This window comes from Salmo salar, chromosome ssa09, assembly GCF_905237065.1.
Source record: "Salmo salar chromosome ssa09, Ssal_v3.1, whole genome shotgun sequence".
NCBI classification, from domain to species: Eukaryota; Metazoa; Chordata; class Actinopteri; order Salmoniformes; family Salmonidae; genus Salmo; species Salmo salar.
The window spans coordinates 139,276,919-139,294,705 of record NC_059450.1 but is presented as its reverse complement, the minus strand read 5'-3'; the positions used below and the strand labels follow the sequence as shown (position 1 = coordinate 139,294,705).

The 17,787-nt window shown below is 42.2% G+C and overlaps 1 protein-coding gene across 1 annotated transcript in view; it reads left to right on the top strand.

Moving 5' to 3' along the window:
• The first annotated feature begins 643 nt into the window (after positions 1–643).
• LOC106613052 (solute carrier family 12 member 9) overlaps positions 644–17,787 on the top strand; it is a 54,361-nt gene continuing 37,217 nt past the window's right edge. Inside the window, exons 1-6 of the mRNA XM_045724701.1 lie at positions 644–1,272; positions 3,701–3,835; positions 4,200–4,337; positions 4,957–5,274; positions 7,958–8,065; positions 8,203–8,314. Of these exons, the coding sequence (XP_045580657.1) occupies positions 1,047–1,272; positions 3,701–3,835; positions 4,200–4,337; positions 4,957–5,274; positions 7,958–8,065; positions 8,203–8,314 (1,037 nt within the window). The 5' untranslated portion in view covers positions 644–1,046. The remainder of the gene's footprint in view (positions 1,273–3,700; positions 3,836–4,199; positions 4,338–4,956; positions 5,275–7,957; positions 8,066–8,202; positions 8,315–17,787) is intronic.

Genomic DNA, 17,787 nt, shown 5'->3' with positions numbered 1-17,787 from the left:
TGCCATAGCGATGGAATAGGAGACTTCTTTGCCTTCAGTCATCGAGGTAGGTAGTGATGCTAGCTAACCAGCTAACAACTAGTTGATCAGTGTTGTGAGTAGGAATCGGCGAGTGTTCGCATATGGAACGTAACCGCGCCTATACTGTACTTAGCTACAAAAATAACAAACGTATGGTTTTCGAGCCACTTCTGATACCATGTTTCTGTATGATATATTGGATAAAGTAATAAAGACAGACACCAATGTCTAGTTCAATAGCCTTGTTCATGCATTGTACAAATCCCTACACGCGGAGTCCGGGGAACAGTCCGGCTAGTCGATTACCTATCAACTAGACTCCGTAACAACAACTGGATGCGTTCGGTTGTTCTGGCGATGGTAACAACTGGATGCATTCGGTTGTTCTGGCGATGGTAACAACCGGATGCATTCGGTTGTTCTGGTGATGGTAACAACTGGATGCATTCGGTTGTTCTGGCGATGGTAACAACCGGATGCATTCAGTTTTTAGGGATACAGTATCTTCAACCTAAGTTCCCTTCCACTGAAAACTCCGCTCAGGTCTTTATTTTACCCCTGCTACGTTAGGTTACTTGAGGGGGGACTTTTATTTTGAACATTTGCTGTATGATTACGTGACCTAAATGGCTCAAGCTTCACAATGTTCACGGATTGTTGGAAAGTTCCAACAAATGCGACGCACAACTTTTACGATAGTGTGGGGTTTGTAATGTAGGCCCACTACAATATAGTGTTTTCTCTGATTTCAAGTGGGGTTAGGCCACACGAGGAGAAACTGTATTTCTAATATCGAGGTAGGCAAACTATATTGATTAGCATTCCGATTGTAGCGTGACAATGTTGTTCAGCGTCTGTTTACATGATTTGAGAAAACAATGTCGTAGTAAAGTCATGCGCACTGATTTTTGCTTCTATGTTTGAGAGTGAATTCTAGAAACTAGTTTAGTTGATAAAACCGACACAATTGGTGACAGGGTGTTTTTAAGTTCTGGTTAGTCGTACTAGCCAACAGCAGCTTTGCCATGTCGGAGAGGACACCACTCCTGCACTATCGCCTCTCCACGAGTGTAAATGAGCAGTCGGGGGAGCATCAGCCGTGTCTTGCCAGGGAGGCTGTGGAGCAGTCCCCGGCAGTTTCCAGACGGAAGTCGGCGCACCACAGCCGGCCCAAAAAGCTCTCCACATTCTTTGGTGTGGTGATACCCACCTTGCTGTCTATGTTCAGCGTGGTGGTCTTCCTACGAATTGGTGAGTAACGTTATAGCCTACTGTTATTTATTACAATGTCCACAAAATAGCTTTATTATAGGCCTGTGTTGGTAACTTTGAGCCAGTTGTTGCCTGGAAACCCGAAGTTGACTTGCATTGAATTCTACATCGGGCAGAAATTAGCGTTTGAATCTGGAAAGTTACTAGTAACTCTCACGACCTCTACAAGCCAGAATGTTAAATACAATTATATTTTTACGTTAAAATATAATTTTATTCAACATTCCTGATTGAAAAATGTAATGACAGGCCTGATGGAGACACACTTTTCGGGAAACTTTGCAAATGTCGACAAAACAAAATACGTTAGACGAGGTGGGATATTTTTGTTTCGGTAAAATGAATTGTGCAAGATGTAGGTGGAAACGATTTTATTCGCAAATATTGCTATAATAAGCATCTAATCGAAGTAAACTTGGGAGTCACGCGATGACGAGTTAAACTAATCGGAAAGGCATGCAGTTTATTAGACTACAAATAAAATAAATGACGATGAACTTCACAGGGTGGTGAAAGTGCAATGTGATGAGATTAATGCTCATTTCCAATAAATATCGCGGGGCTTATTCTGGTGACATGATCATCGATACTTGGCTGCCGTTTGTCAAAATAATCTATTTTGTCAATAATACCCACATCATGTAGGCTATACTTGCGCTGCGCTGTTGGCTACAACACAAGTGCCAATACTGGAGATGGCACACTCGCTATATTATTATTTAACATTTTTAGAAAACCATCAGTAGAGTTGAAAATGCGATGGAAACCCATGTATTTTTTGTTTTATTCGGTAGTGATTTATTTACATCTGTCCCTCCATTTTAAGGTCAATCCTGTTACGTGAATTGAACTCTCGTTTTATTATGTTGCACATATTGCTTTTTAAGTAGTGTAAAAGCAGTTTACCTGGTTCGACTCTCATTGGCCATTTTCTGGTGTTTTGTGATGGAAAACCGAGCTGGTCGGCAGAGCACGTCAACCCTTTTAGTCATAGATAAAAATGTCTAACCTGTCTAAACCATTTTTTTGTGAAGCTTGCATTTATTTGCACCTCCCTGATGCACACAACAAGCTTCCATTCCCTCTGTCACACGGGGATTTATGGATGATTTAAGATCTTTATTTGGCACTTACTATAGTCATTTTTGTTTTTAACCTCGAGATGGGAACGTGTTGAAAGTGCTCTTTATGACAGGATTTTCAAATTTGGTGAAATCAAGTTTTTTTTTCTTGTTGACCAAGTTCCACTTGGTGGAATTACCCTTTTGCCACTTAAGTCCCTTGGTGTGTTACAGTACAAGGGTGTGGAGATAAAAGTAGGTTAACGGGTAGAGCCTACTGTAGTGAGTGCATCCCGTGACACATTGGGAATGGATTGTTATGGGGTCATAGTCATGATGATACATGTGTAAATATGTACGACAACAATTTTCTTACTGGAGGAATATAGTAGTTTCAAGTGGATTAACAATATGGAGTAAAATGTAGTTCTTGCAAGAAATTGATTATTTACTTGCGCTATAACTTCAGTCTCGAGCCATTAATCACATTCACATGATGCAGAGCTCGGAGGTCCAATATCTCTGATGGCAATAATGACATCCCTATCCCTAATGTATTCACAATTCATCTGAAGATATGTTTACAAACACAATCACCATTCCTCAATGTCTCTCATCTGTTTTCTTTGTTCAGAGGTGTTTTATTCTATCAGAGTTCTCACGGTAAGTACAGTGGACTGTCTGTGAGTGTTCTCTCGCTTGCCTTGGTGTGTTCCACTCTGTCTTGCTCCCTGTCTCATGATACCTCAGCTGCTGGGGTGTAGACACGCAAACGTTAAACAGCCACTAGTTTGAGAGACAAGAATGCCATTCCACATAACATAAGCACTGCATTATACCTTATATGGAACAATATGGCACTTCTGTTCCAATGCATAGGAGTGGTGTACAGTGAATTGGATGACTTCTGTTTTGGTTAAAAGCATGAAGTAACTTGTTCTGCATTTTGACCTATTGTTGAATGTTGCAAGGAAATGGTAGCATTGTAGAAGTTTGGTATTTTGCCATAGGCTATTGTCAGTCTAAACTGATTTGAATGTGTGTGACATTGAAAAACATTTCTTAAACATAACTGGATGCCTTGGCATGGTGTTTTGATGAATAATTACTGTGTGACTTCGCATTGGGGGAGGAGGGTCAAACTGCTGTCTCAACTGTATAGTGAAGGTGAAAGCCAATGAGAATTCCCCACTGCATGTTCTTGTTGACAATTACTGTAAATTCCAAGGTCCAACTTGCTGTAAGGAAGTTGTTAAACCACCAAACCCAGTTCCTGTTAGAGACTTTGAGATGATTTGAAATGTTAAACCGTAGTGTGGTCCTTGTGTTCTCTCCTCTCCCGTCAGGTTTCGTGGTGGGCCAGTGTGGGCTGTATCAGGCCATAGCCATGTTCTTAGTGGCCTACTTCATCATCAGTATGACCGTGCTGTCTGTGTGTGCCATCTCAACCAATGGAGCTCTGGACGCAGGAGGGGCCTACTGTATCCTCCTCAGCAATACACACACAGCTGTACATGATAGATGTATAGACATGTCATTTCAGGCCCATTTGCTGTACACACACACTCCACCTTACAGTGCTCTTTCAGTTTCATTAATGTAGCATTGCATTCCTCAATGTATAGATATTTGTGTGTGTGTCAGTGAATGGCTGGTATTGTTTTCACTTTATCTGTAAGACACATGGTGAGTGTGTGAGAGGAGGATGGGAATCTGTGCCTGGGCCTATTTCTTTCAGTGCCTGATGACGTTCACAGTTTAAAGGCCTTCACTTCATTATAGTGTCCACATACACACTCACTCTTAACTCCTGTGTATCCCAGCCTTAACCCCCTCCTCCCCCAGACATGATAAGTCGTGCGTTGGGGCCAGAGTTTGGGGGCAGTCTAGGCGTCATGTTCTTCCTGGCTAATGTGTGTAGCAGTGCCCTCTATATCCTGGGTCTGGTCGAGGCCATAGTAGCAACTTTCGGGCTTCCAGAAGGTATACAGCCATACTCTCTAACCCTCTTCCTGCTCTGTTTGTGGGTCAATATTTATTCGGATGAATCTTGTCCTGGAGGCAGAGCTGAGTGATTTCTATTAGATGGGCCAGTGGCAAATTCGAAATTGGCAATTATTGTATACATTTATGAAAACAAATAATTACTTTTTGATCTTAATAAAGGTAAGGCTTAGGCATAAGGTTGCCAGTGTGGTTAAGGTTAGGTTTAAAATCTGATTGTATTGCTTTTTGCTGTGCCAGCTAGTGACAACCCTGCAGAGCTGCCTCCAGTACATGAGTCATCCCAATAAATACCAACCTGTGCTCTGTTTATATTGCCAGACTACTTTTTTAGTATATTGTATTTGATGTAAAACTAATCTGCTTTGACAATGTCTACTCATGCATGACATGCCCATTTTGAAAGCTTATTGAATCAAACTGAACAATTTAAATGGAATTGGATTACAACCCTTTGACCTTTTCATGGTCTGTTTCAACTATCACCTCATTCCTTCACTCCCTCATCTTCTCATCAACCTCCTCACCTTTTAACCTACAAACCCCCTCACTTACCTCACCTCCTCTTCTCACCCCCATCTCTCCTTTCCCTCTCCAGATGGGGTGAGCCCAGCGGGTTCCCTCCAGGTGTTGCCAGCGGGGTACTGGTGGTCGTTGCTCTATGCCACCGGCATCCTCCTCCTCTGCTTGCTTGTGTGTCTGGTGGGGGCAGAGATCTACGCCAAAGCCTCCTTCATCATCTTCCTGGTGGTCATGCTGGTGCTGGCCACCATCTTTATCAGCTTCTTTGCCGTGCGCCCACGCACCATCCTCCTGCCCGCCGCTCCGCCCATCCACAACAGCACGGGGCCACAGCCACCGACCATGGCCAACTTCACCGGCTTTAAACTGAACACACTCCTGGGCAACCTGGATGGTGAGAAAGGGGGTCTGTCTGCGCGATGGCGGGGGGGGGTCGTCATGTGTGAGTGCTGTGCACCAATATAAATCTGTGTGCTTAATGAATGTGTCATTCTAAATAGAATTGCACTTGATTTAAGCTGCAATATGTAACTTTTTGGGTGCCCCTACCAAATTCACATAGAAGTGTGTGTAATAGATCTGTAATTTGCATTGAAAGCAAGTCTAAGAAGCAGTAGATGTGTTCTATGTGCGCTATTTCTATGCTTCACGCTCTTAAGTTTCATTCGTCATTTGCTTTCAGTTTTCTACACCCGCTTCAAACAGCTGGTAATACAATATTTTTGGTTTATGGAATGTATATTTCACAGCAGTTTAGATGGTACAAGATTCTCTACACTATGCTTGTTTGTTTTCTCACAAACTGTAATTAGAATTTTAGCAACCAGGAAATGGCGGAGCAATTTCTGCATAGTGCATCTTTAAAGAATTTAATATAGCAAAGCATTATTAGTGTGAGCATAAGCATGTGAGTGTTGTCTCATGTTATAATTATAATTTTTTAAACAATTTTTTTAAGCAAGTAGGCCAGTTGAGAACAAGTTCTCATTTACAATTGCGACCTGGCCAAGATAAAGCAAAGCAGTGTGACAAAAACAACAACAGAGTTCCACATGGGATAGAGATACTGGGGTGCAAAAGAGTAACAAAAAAATAACAATATGGGGATGAAGTAGTTGGGTGGGCTGTTTACAGATGGGCTGTGTACAGGTACAGTGATTGGTAAGCTGCTCGGACAGCTGATGCTTATAGTTAGTGAGGGAGATGTAAGTCTCCAGCTTCAGTGACATGCAATTCGTTCCAGTCATTGGCAGCAGAGAACTGGAAGGAAAGGAGGTGTTGGCTTTGGGGATGACCAGTGAAATATACCTGCTGGAGCGCGTGCTACGGGTGGGTGTTGCTATGGTGACCCGTGAGCTGGGATGAGGTGGGGGTTTTGCCTAGCAAAGACTTATAGATGACCTGGAGCCAGTGGGTTTGGCGACGGATATGTAGTGAGGGCCAGCCAGCGAGAGCATACAGGTCGCAGTGGTGGGTAGTATATGGGGCTTTAGTGACAAAACGGATGGCACTGTGATAGACTACATCCAATTTTCTGAGTAGAGTGTTGGAGGTTATTTCGTAAATGACATCGCCTGAAGTCAAGGATCGGTAGGATAGTACGTTTTACAAGGGTATGTTTGGTAGCATGAGTGAGGACATTGTTGCGAAGTAGGAACCTGATTTATAGATTTAATTTTGGATTGGAGATGCTTAATGTGAGTCTGGAAGGAAAGTTTAGTCTAATCAGACACCTAGGTAAGTCAGAACCGTCCAGAGTAGTGATGCTGGGCGGGCGGGTGCAGGCAGCGATCGGTTGCAGAGCATGCATTTAGTTTTACCTGCATTTAAGAGCAGTTAGAGGCCACGGAAGGAGTGTTGAATGCCATTGAAGCTTGTTTGGAGGTTTGTTAACACAGTGTCCAAAGAAGGGCCAGATGTATACAGAATGGTGTCGTCTGCATAGAGGTGGATCAGAGAATCCCCAGCAGCAAGAGCGACATCATTGATATGAAAAGAGTCAGCCCGAGAATTGAACCCTGTGGCACCCCCATAGACTGCCAGAGGTCCGGACAACAGGCCCTCTGATTTGACACACTGAACTCTGTGAAGTAGTTGGTGAACCAGGCGAGGCAGTCATTTGAGAAACCAAGGCTATTGAGTCTGCTGATAAGAATGCGGTGATTGACAGTCGAGAGCCTTGGCCTGGTCGATGAATACGGCTGCACAGTACTGTCTCTTATCGATGGCGGTTATTATATAGTTTAGGACATTGAGCGTTGCTGAGGTGCACCCATGACCAGCTCGGAAACCAGATTGCATAGCGGAGAAGGTACGGTGGGATTCGAAATGGCCTGTGATCTGTTTAACTTGGCTTTCGAAGACTTTAGAAAGGCAGGGCGGGATGGATATAGGTCTGTAACAATTTGAGTCAAGTGTCTCCCCCTTCGAAGAGGGGGATGACCGCGGAAGCTTTCCAATCTTTAGGGATCTCAGACAATACGAAAGAGGTTGAACAGGCTAGTAATGTCAGTTATGCATACTTTATGGTGGCAGAATTTACTTGTTTATTATCTTAGACACACGCACACCAATTATAGGTTTAAGCCTCTTGTTTTGCTCAATGTTTACCAGGGTTGCTGGCAGTGAAAAAGGTAATTCATTATTTAGTTGTAATTAGTGGGTATCGTAAATATCCTTTGGCTCCCCATTTCCACCATAACATACCAACCTCACTGAGCTGAGGGATTTATTTTCAGTGTGGAAATCAACCTCATGATTACCCTGCTAATCGCCATAACTCAGTCACACTGACACACACAGCACCTTCAAAGACCCTGTTGGCAACAAAATGACACACTTTGTTTGGAGGGTAAGCTTTACAGTGGCAATGAGAAGTGGGTTAAAAGTCAATGGCTTTTATATGTAACACAAACTATAGTTGAACCTGCGATGGCGAGATATGGCACTTCTGTACTTTTTGAATTCCAAGAGGCATGTATGTTCATCAATTCCATGTTTTTTGTTAATATCTGAATTTGGGGTGGATTCGGACATGGAGCTGATTGAATTGATTTCTAAATCCCCCCCTTCCCTAGCTGATTATGCTGTGGACTACACAACAGGAACCATGATGTCCTTTGCTACGGTGTTTGCTGTCATGTTTAACGGGTGCACAGGCATCATGGCCGGATCCAACATGTCAGGTAAGAAATGGATGTTTGATCAATGGGTGGAGAGATGGAATTTCAATTTAGCTGCTCAGTTTTCAAAGGGGTTGTTCAGGAGTTATCCAAGAGATCAGAGACGTGTGTGTCTGACCTGGTGTTGTGCTGTGTCCCAGGTGACCTGAAGAACCCTAGCTACTCCATACCTCGAGGAACCATCACAGCTGTCATCTTCACCTTCATAATCTACAACCTCCTCAGTCTGATGGTGGCCTGCTCCTGTGACCGGTCAGTCACACACGCACACACACACACACACACGTTTGGGCATAATCTATGTAGATGAACACACCTGTAACACGTACGGTGCATTCGGAAAGTATTCAGACCCCTTGACGACTTCCACATTTTGTTACAACACAGCCTTATTCTTAAATGGATTAAATCGTTTTTTCCCCTCATTAATCTACGCAATATACCCCAGAATGGCAAAGCAAAAACGGGTTTGGTGAATTTTTTTTGTGTGCAAATGTACATAAATATTCAGACCCTTCACTCAGTACTTTGTTGAAGCACCTTTGGAAGCGATTACAGCCTAGAGTCCTCTTCGGTATGATGCTACAAGCTTGGCACACCTGTGTTTGGGGAGTTACTCCCATTCTTCTCTGCAGATCCTCTCAAGCTCTGTCAGGTTGAATGGGGAGCGTCGCTGCACAGCTATTTTCAGGTCTCCAGAGATTTTAGATTGGGTTCAATTCCAGGCTCTGGCTGGGCTTGTCCCGAAGCCACTGTGTGTGTAGGGTCGTTGTCCTGTTGGAAGGTGAACCTTCGCCCCAGTCTGAGGTCCTGAGCACTCTGGTTTTCATCAAGGATCTCTCTGTACTTTTCTCTGTTCATCTTTCCCTCGATCTTGACTAGTCTCCCAGCCCCTGCCGCTGAAAAACATCCCCACAGCATGATGCTGCCACCACCATGCTTCACCGTAGGGATGGTGCCAGGTTTCCTCCAGTCATGACGCTTGGCATTCAGGCCAAAGAGTTCACTCTTGGTTTCATCAGACCAGAGAATCTTGTTTGTCATGGTCTGAGAATCCTTTAGGTGCCTTTTGGCAAACTCCAAGCGGGCTGTCTTGTGCCTTTAGCTGAGTGGCTTCCGTCTGGCCACTCTACCATAAAGGCCTGATTGGTGGAGTGCTGCGGAGATGGTTGTCCTTCTGGAAGGTTCTCCCATCTCCACAGAGGAACTCTGGAGCTCTTTCAGAGTGACCATTGGGTTCTTGGTCACCTCCTTGACCAAGGCCCTTCACCCCCAATTGCTCAGTTTGTCCAAACAGCCAGTTCCAGGAAGAGTCTTGGTGGTTCCAAACTTCTTCCATTTAGGAATGACGGAGGCCACCGTGTTCTTGGGGACCTTCAATGCTTCAGAAATGTTTTGGTACCCTTCCCCAGATCGGTGCCTCGACACAATCCTGTCTCTGAGTTATACAGACAATTCCTTTGACCTCATGGCTTGGTTTTTGCTCTGACATGCACAGTCAACTGTGGGACCTTTTTATATAGACAGGTGTGCCTTCCCAAATCATGTCTAGGACTGTTGCTGTGACAGTATTTCCAGGCGGTCACGTGTCATGAAGGCAGTCAAATTCCACATAACCGTTTAGTCACGGTAATTAGGCTTCTCCAAGCTGTAATGCTGCTGATGGTCATTAGTAGCCTACAAAACTTGCTAACTGCCTGGTACTCAGCACTCTATCCATCTAATCACTCTGACATCAATGCAAATGTATTCGAAAATCTAATCACACTTCATAAGTCCCATGAGCTCATGTTGTGCAACATTTCAATAGGCTATGCAATTGCGTGATAAAACAGTGATGGCCTCTACTAAAAATAGGAGGATCAGCTTTCTTTAGGCTAGGCCTACTATATTTATTTCTAAGCTTTCTTAAAATGAAGCATGTTACTTATCTTTACAACAGGAGTATAGCCTACATGGCTGGCATGAAAATAAACAACGGGGATAAGTGTCCTCAGTTCACTATTTTAAGTGCAAACAGTGGCCTGCGAAGGTATTCACCCCCTATTTGATTTTTTTGGGGCTTTGTATCATTTGATTTACACAACATGCCTACCACTTTGAAAATAAATGTGTTATTTGTGAAACAAACAAGAAATGAAGACAGAAACTGAACTTGAGCGTGCATAACTATCCCCCCCAAAGTCAATACTTTGTAGAGCCACCTTTTGCAGCAATTACAGCTGCATGTCTCTTGGGGTATGTCTCTATAAGCTTGGCACATCTAGCCACTGAGATTTTTGCCCCTTCTTCAAGGCAAAACTGCTCCAGCTCCTTCAAGTTGGATGGGTTCCGCTGGTGTACAGCAATCTTTAAGTCATACCACAGATTCTCAATTGGATTGATGTATTGGCTTTGACTAGACTATTCCACTTCCTGCCTGGAATCTTCTCAGGTTTTTGCCTGCCATATGAGTTCTGTTATACTCACAGACACCATTCAAACAGTCTTAGAAACATTAGAGTGTTTTCTATCCAAATCTACTAGTTATATGCATATTCTAGTTTCTGGGCAAGAGTAGTAACCAGATTAAATAGGGTACGTTTTTTTTATCTGGCCGTGAAAATACTGCCCCCTATCCCAAACAGGTTAAACCACTCGAGTGTTGCTTTAGCAGTATGCTTGGGGTCATTGTCCTACTGGAAGGTGAACCTCCATCCCAGTCTCAAATCTCTGGAAGACTGAAACAGGTTTCCCTCAAGAATTTCCCTGTATTTAGCGCCATCCATCATTCCTTCAATTCTGACCAGTTTCCCAGTACCTGCCGATGGAAAACATCCCCCCACAGCATGATGCTGCCACCAACATGCTTCACTGTGGGGATGGTGTTCTTGTGGTGTTGGGTTTGCGCCAGACATAGCGTTTTCCATGATGGCCAAAAAGCTGAATTTTAGTCTCATCTGACCAGAGTACCTTATTCCACATGTTTGGGCAGTCTCCCACATGCCTTTTAGGCGAACACCAAACGTGTTTGCTTATTTTTTTCTTTAAGCAATGGATTTTTTCTGGCCACTCTTCCGTAAAGCCCAGCTCTGTGGAGTGTATGGCTTAAAGTGGTCCTATAGACAGATACTCCAATCTCTGCTCTGAAGCTTTGTAGCTCCTTCAGGGTTATCTTTGGTCTCTTTGTTGCCTCTCTGATTAATGCCCTCCTTGCCTGGTCTGTTAGTTTTGGTGGGTGGCCCTTCTTGACAGGTTTGTTGTGCCATATTCTTTCAATTTTTTAATAAAGGATTTAATGGCGCTCCGTGGTATGTTCAAAGTTTCGGATATTTTTTTATAACCCAACCCTGATCTGTACTTCTCCACAACTTTGTCCCTGACCTGTTTGGTGAGCTCCTTGGTCTTCATAGTGCCGCTTGCTTGGTGGTGTTGCAGAGTCTGGGGCCTTTCAGAACGTGTGTGTGTGTGTGTGTATATAATATATATTTATACTGAGATCATGTGACACTTAGATTGTGTGACACTTAGTCCCGATCTTATTTAGGGGCTTCATAGCAAAGGGGGTGAATACATAGGGACGCACCGCTTTTCCGTTTTTATTTTGTATAATTTCTTGAAACAAGTTTTTTTTCACTTCACCAATTTGGACTATTTTGTGTATGTCCATTACATGAAATCCAAATAAAAATCAATTTAAATTACAGGTTGTAATGCAACAAAATAGGAAAAAGGCCAAGGGGCATGAATACTTTTTGCAAGGCACTGTAGATGACATGTATTTTTCCCCGCTGACCCTGTTTCAATACAGGTGCATGATAATGGTCCATTCTAAATCAAATTTCACACATTATTTAGTATACAGTGAGGGGGAAAAAGTATTTGATCCCCTGCTGATTCTGTACGTTTGCCCACTGACAAAAATGATCAGTCTATAATTTTAATGGTAGGTTTATTTGAACAGTGAGAGGCACAATAACAATAAAAAAATCCAGAAAAAAACGCATGTCAAAATGTTATAAATTGATTTGCATTTTAATGAGGGAAATAAGTATTTGACCCCCTCTCAATCAGAAACATTTCTGGCTCCCAGGTGTCTTTTATACAGGTACCGAGCTGAGATTAGGAGCGCACTCTTAAAGGGAGTGTTCCTAATCTCAGTTTGTTACCTGTATAAAAGACACCTGTCCACAGAAGCAATCAATCAATCAGATTCCAAACTCTCCACCATGGCCAAGACCAAAGAGCTCTCCAAGGATGTCAGGGACAAGATTGTAGACCTACACAAGGATGGAATGGGCTACAAGACCATCGCCAAGCAGCTTGGTGAGAAGGTGACAACAGTTGGTGCGATTATTCGCAAATGGAAGAAACACAAAAGAACTGCCAATCTCCCTCGGCCTGGGGCTCCATGCAAGATCTCACCTCGTGGAGTTGCAATGATCATGACAACGGTGAGGAATCCGCCCAGAACTACACGGGAGGATCTTGTCAATGATCTCAAGGCAGTTGGGACCATAGACACCAAGAAAACAATTGGTAACACACTACACCGTGAAGGACTGAAATCCTGCAGCGCCCGCAAGGTCCGCCTGCTCAAGAAAGCACAGTTTGCCAATGAACATCTGAATGATTCAGAGGACAACTGGGTGAAAGTGTTGTGGTTAGATGAGACCAAAATGGAGTCTTTGGCCTCAACTCGCCGTGTTTGGAGGAGGAATGCTGCCTATGACCCCAAGAACACCATCCCCACCGTCAAACATGGAGGTGGAAACATTATGCTTTGGGGGTGTTTTTCTGCTAAGGGGACAGGACAACTTCACCGCATCAAAGGGACGATGGACGGGGCCATGTACCGTCAACTCTTGGGTGAGAACCTCCTTCCCTCAGCCAGGGCATTGAAAATGGGTCGTGGATGGGTATTCCAGCATGACAATGACCCAAAACACACAGCCAAGGCAACAAAGGAGTGGCTCAAGAAGAAGCACATTAAGGTCCTGGAGTGGCCTAGCCAATCTCCAGACCTTAATCCCATAGAAAATCTGTGGAGGGAGCTGAAGGTTCGAGTTGGCAAACGTCAGCCTTGAAACCTTAATGACTTGGAGAAGATCTGCAAAGAGGAGTGGGACAAAATCCCTCCTGAAATGTGTGCAAACCTGGTGGCCAACTACAAGAAACATCTGACCTCTGTGATTGCCAACAAGGGTTTTGCCACCAAGTACTAAGTCATGTTTTGCAGAGGGGTCAAATACTTATTTCCCTCATTAAAATGCAAGTCATTTTGACATGCGTTTTTCTGTATTTTTTTGTTGTTATTCTGTCTCTCACTGTTCAAATAAACCTACCATTAAAATTATAGACTGATCCTTTCTTTGTCAGTGGGCAAACGTACAAAATCAGCAGGGGACCAAATGCGTTTTTTTCCCTCACTGTATGTAAAGACAAGATTCAATCAAGAATAGTGACAATATTATCCTATCACTTGTGAATTATATATTATCTCTTGGGAATGATGCCCAGCATAAGAAACAATGCCTTTTTTTTGCTACATTTTTTAATCTTAGTCGCACACGTCATGTAGCCTAGCCCATGGGCCTATATGTTTTTTATAAGGTTTGTATCACAACTAAAGTGGCCAAATAACTTCTTAAAATTAATCACATTAATCTGCTTTACAAAGGGTGTAGAGGCTAACTGGCATACATAAGCTGGCATGCGTTTCATGGGGGATAGTAGATTGACAGGCTAGTGTTTTTGCTGTTCGTTAGGCCTACTCGTATTGTTGGCTGACAAAGTAAATGTGGACAGTTCTTCCAATCTCTTCAATATGCACCTTGGAATTGGATAAGGACACACGTAGTTGCGTCCCCGATGTGTCTTCACTTGTGGCCTGTGACAACGACCCAATCACGTGATGGAGCGTGCATCACTCGGGGAGAAGCGCGTAACGCAGCAGAAGACATGGATTTTTTTAAGGTGCATTACGGCCACACAAAGGGGACGCCGCCATGAAATTCTAGGCATTATCAACTGCTTGTCAAATTGTGAATGAGTGACTGATGTAGTGTACAGCCTGCACACAAAAAACAAAGCAGAGCTCATGTCTTTCAAGCAACATTTTTCAAATCATCATTAGTCGCGTCATGCAGCCTTAGAATGTATTAAAAATCCAAACGTATAGCCCAACATTTGTAGAACTAAAGTTACATAAATAACTCTAAATTAACCATATAGGAATACCTATTTCTTTGTTAACCGCTCAACACACAATAGCCGCATGTGCACACTCCCTCCAGTCTATTTTATTCAGCTGTGGTCAATTGTATTCAACATACTATAAAATAATGCCTCGGAATTCTAAGCAAATCTTGTCAGCTAAATAAACTTGTTGCCCAAAGACAATTTGCCTTGCCAGATCAGGACCAAAGGACAACTCAGAGTATGCTATTCTGTTCTTCTGAAATAGACTACATTTTCTTCATATCATGCTTCGTTAGACCTGTCTAAAATAAATAATGGATATATTGTGAAGGTGTAGATGTTCCAAAGGTCTGCATCAATGGCTTGTGTGGAAGCCGGAAATGCTAAATGTATTTGTTAATTAACGGTCAATTGCCGTGAGACCGACTGTTATTTGCTTGACAATCACCGGCTGACGAAGTTTCGTGACCAATCAATTGAACTTACCACAGGTGGTGGAAAAAGTACCCAATTGTCATACTTGCGTAAAAGTAAAGATACCTTAATAGAAAAGGTCTCAAGTAAAAGTCACCCAGTAAAATACTACTTGAGTAAAAGTATTTGGTTTTAAATATACTTAAGTATCAAAAGTAAATGTAATTGCTAAAATATACATAAATATCAAAAGGTAAAGTATACATCTTTTCAAGTTCCTTATATGAAGCAAACCAGTCGGCACCATTTTCTTGTTTTTTTAAATGTACAGATAGCCAGGGGCACACTCCAACACTCAGACATCATTAACAAATGAAACGTTTTTAGTGAGTCGATCAGAGGCAGTAGGGATGTTCTCTTGATAAGTGTGTGAAATAGACAATTTTTCTGTCACGCTAACCATTTAAAATGTAATGAATACTTTTGGGTGTCAGGGAAAGTGTATGGAGTAAAAAGTAAATTTTCTTTAGGAATGTAGTGAGTTAAAAGTAGTCAACAATACCCCAAAAAACGAATTAAGTAGTATTTTACTTAAGTACTTTACACCACTGACAGGTGGACTCCAAGTTGTAGAAACATCTCTGGGATGATTAATGGAAACAGGTTACACCTGAGCTCAATTTCGAGTCTCATAGCAAAGGGTGTGAATACTTATGTAAATAAGGTATTTCTGTTTATGAATTTGCAAATATTTTGAAAAACCTGTTTTCACTTTGTCATTATGGGGTAATGTGTCTAGATTAATGAGGAAATGTTTTTATTTAATCCATTTTAGAATAAGGCTGTAACGTAACAATGTGGAAAAAGTCAAGGGGTCTGAATACCTTCCAAATGCACTGTATGTTCACGTACAGGTGCGCACACCCCGATCCAATTCAAACTCATCTCAAATTTGCACTCAATGAAAGACTCACATTTACAATTCAATCTCTCTCCTACTCTCACGCGCGTTCTCTCACTCACACTCCCGTCTCTAGCTCAGTGCCAGTGTGCAGTATTGATGTGGCACTAAAGCAAGTGTTGCCAAAGTGCTAAACTGACATAAAAGGCCCATAAAGGAGCATTGGAAATCAATACAGCCATAAATTATACTCCTCCCTGTCCTCCCCTCTGCCTGTTTCACCGTTTCCCCTCCTGAAATTGATGTGGTTGTAGTTGTGTGTGGTTGTCGTCATTAATGTTTTCATTTGAAACAGTTGTAGTTGTAGGCTAATCTTAGTGTGTGTTTGAGTCAAATTGGCCCCACCTGCTAATCACATGACTTTACGAGAGGGCTGCTTCAATGGAGGCAATGAGACCCTGTTCACATGAAGTGTGTGTGGCTTGGTTCTTCTATCTAAAGACATAGTCCCCACAAGGATAGTAAAACAAGAATAATGTTCCACCGTGGGGACATTTCCCACATCCCCATGAGAACAAAGGCTATTTTAAGCTTTGGGTTAAGGTTACAATTAGGGTAAGAGGTTAGGAAAAATTGGATTTTGAATGGAAATCAATTTTAGGTCCACATGAGGATAGAATAACAAAAAGTTTGTGTGTCCGGGGGCATCCATTGTTAAGTTATGTGGAAGTAGTCATGTGACATATTTTACACCACAAATAGAAACGAGAAGAAGTGGTATGAGGAAGTAAGAGTAGATCAGACGTTAGCAGCTAGAAATATACTAACTCATTGACCATGTTTACATGCCCACCAATATCTCGTTATTCAGGATACTCAAGTATTTAGTTTTTTGAGTGTAACATCATATCTCTTTTACAATAACCCCCAAAAAGCTTTTATCCCAGTTATGAGAAACCTGGATAAGATGCCTGGGATATGCTGATGTTAGATGGGATACTGTGGCATGTAAATATCTTATCCCGTTTACTGTTGTTTTTCGCTGTGTGCAGGCTCGGTTTCACGTATCATGGGTGTTGTGATTATTCTTTTTTTTTTTTCATCTGATTATCAAACAAATCACTTAAAGTAGGCTATACCTGCGCAGTTCCATCCATCATAATAATTCCATAAGAATGTATTTTGCTGATACACCGTAGTCCACTGGACAGTATAGCTTACTTTCACCCCTAATTTAGATACGTTTCTGCTTATAATTTCCAACATTTGGTAGGCCATTTGTCAACTATAGTTAGATACATGCAGCTTCTCTTCTGTCATAACTGGTTGCCCAGAAGACCAAAAAAAGTATTGCTCACCAGAATGTCTTTAATCGATAGAATGAATGCGGTATAATCCAGTTAACACGGTAAAGTTGTCTGTTTCATTTAGGGACCGGGGAGAAAATGCAATAACTCCAGAACAGTGGAAAGATTGTTCCCGTGCAAAATGTCCAAATGTCATCAGTTTGACTGGTTTTATGGAAATGAAAAACTGAGAAAACGATAAACTGTTTCTGATAAGACTTCAGTTCGTCTTGGGTGCATATTTTATCTGGTTTGCATAATTGCAAAAGATAAGTTCCACGTACATTCACATTTTCTCAAGAGATGCTGAAAGACAGAAATCCTATTTCTCAACTCCTGTTCTCAAGACACAATTAACATTTGTTGTATAATTTTAGGCCTACTACAAGAAATGCATAATTATACAGGAGTTAATATTATATTACTCTACATGTGAGAGGTTATAGACCTACAGATGGTGTCTACATTTCACTTACTATTCCATTTAACCCATATGAACTTAAATGAGGAATATTCATGGGTTCAGGGATACTCGTGAGCGGGATATCAAAAGTGCATGTAAACAGCTTATCCTGAATAAGACCTTAACCTCTCTTGGGACGCTAGCGTCCCACCCACGGTTCACACTATTCAACAGCCAGTGAAAAATCAGAGCGCCAAATTCAAAACAACAAAATGTCATAGTCATATGTTTGAGAACTTTCAATTATTTTACACCATTTTAAAGGTACACTTCTCCTTAATGTAACCACATTGTCCGATTTTCAAAAAGGCTTTACGGCGAAAGCATAAAGTTAGATTATGTTAGGACAGGTACAACACAAGAAAAACCACACAGCCATTTTCCAAGCAGGAGAGGGGTCACAAATACCAGAAATTCAGCT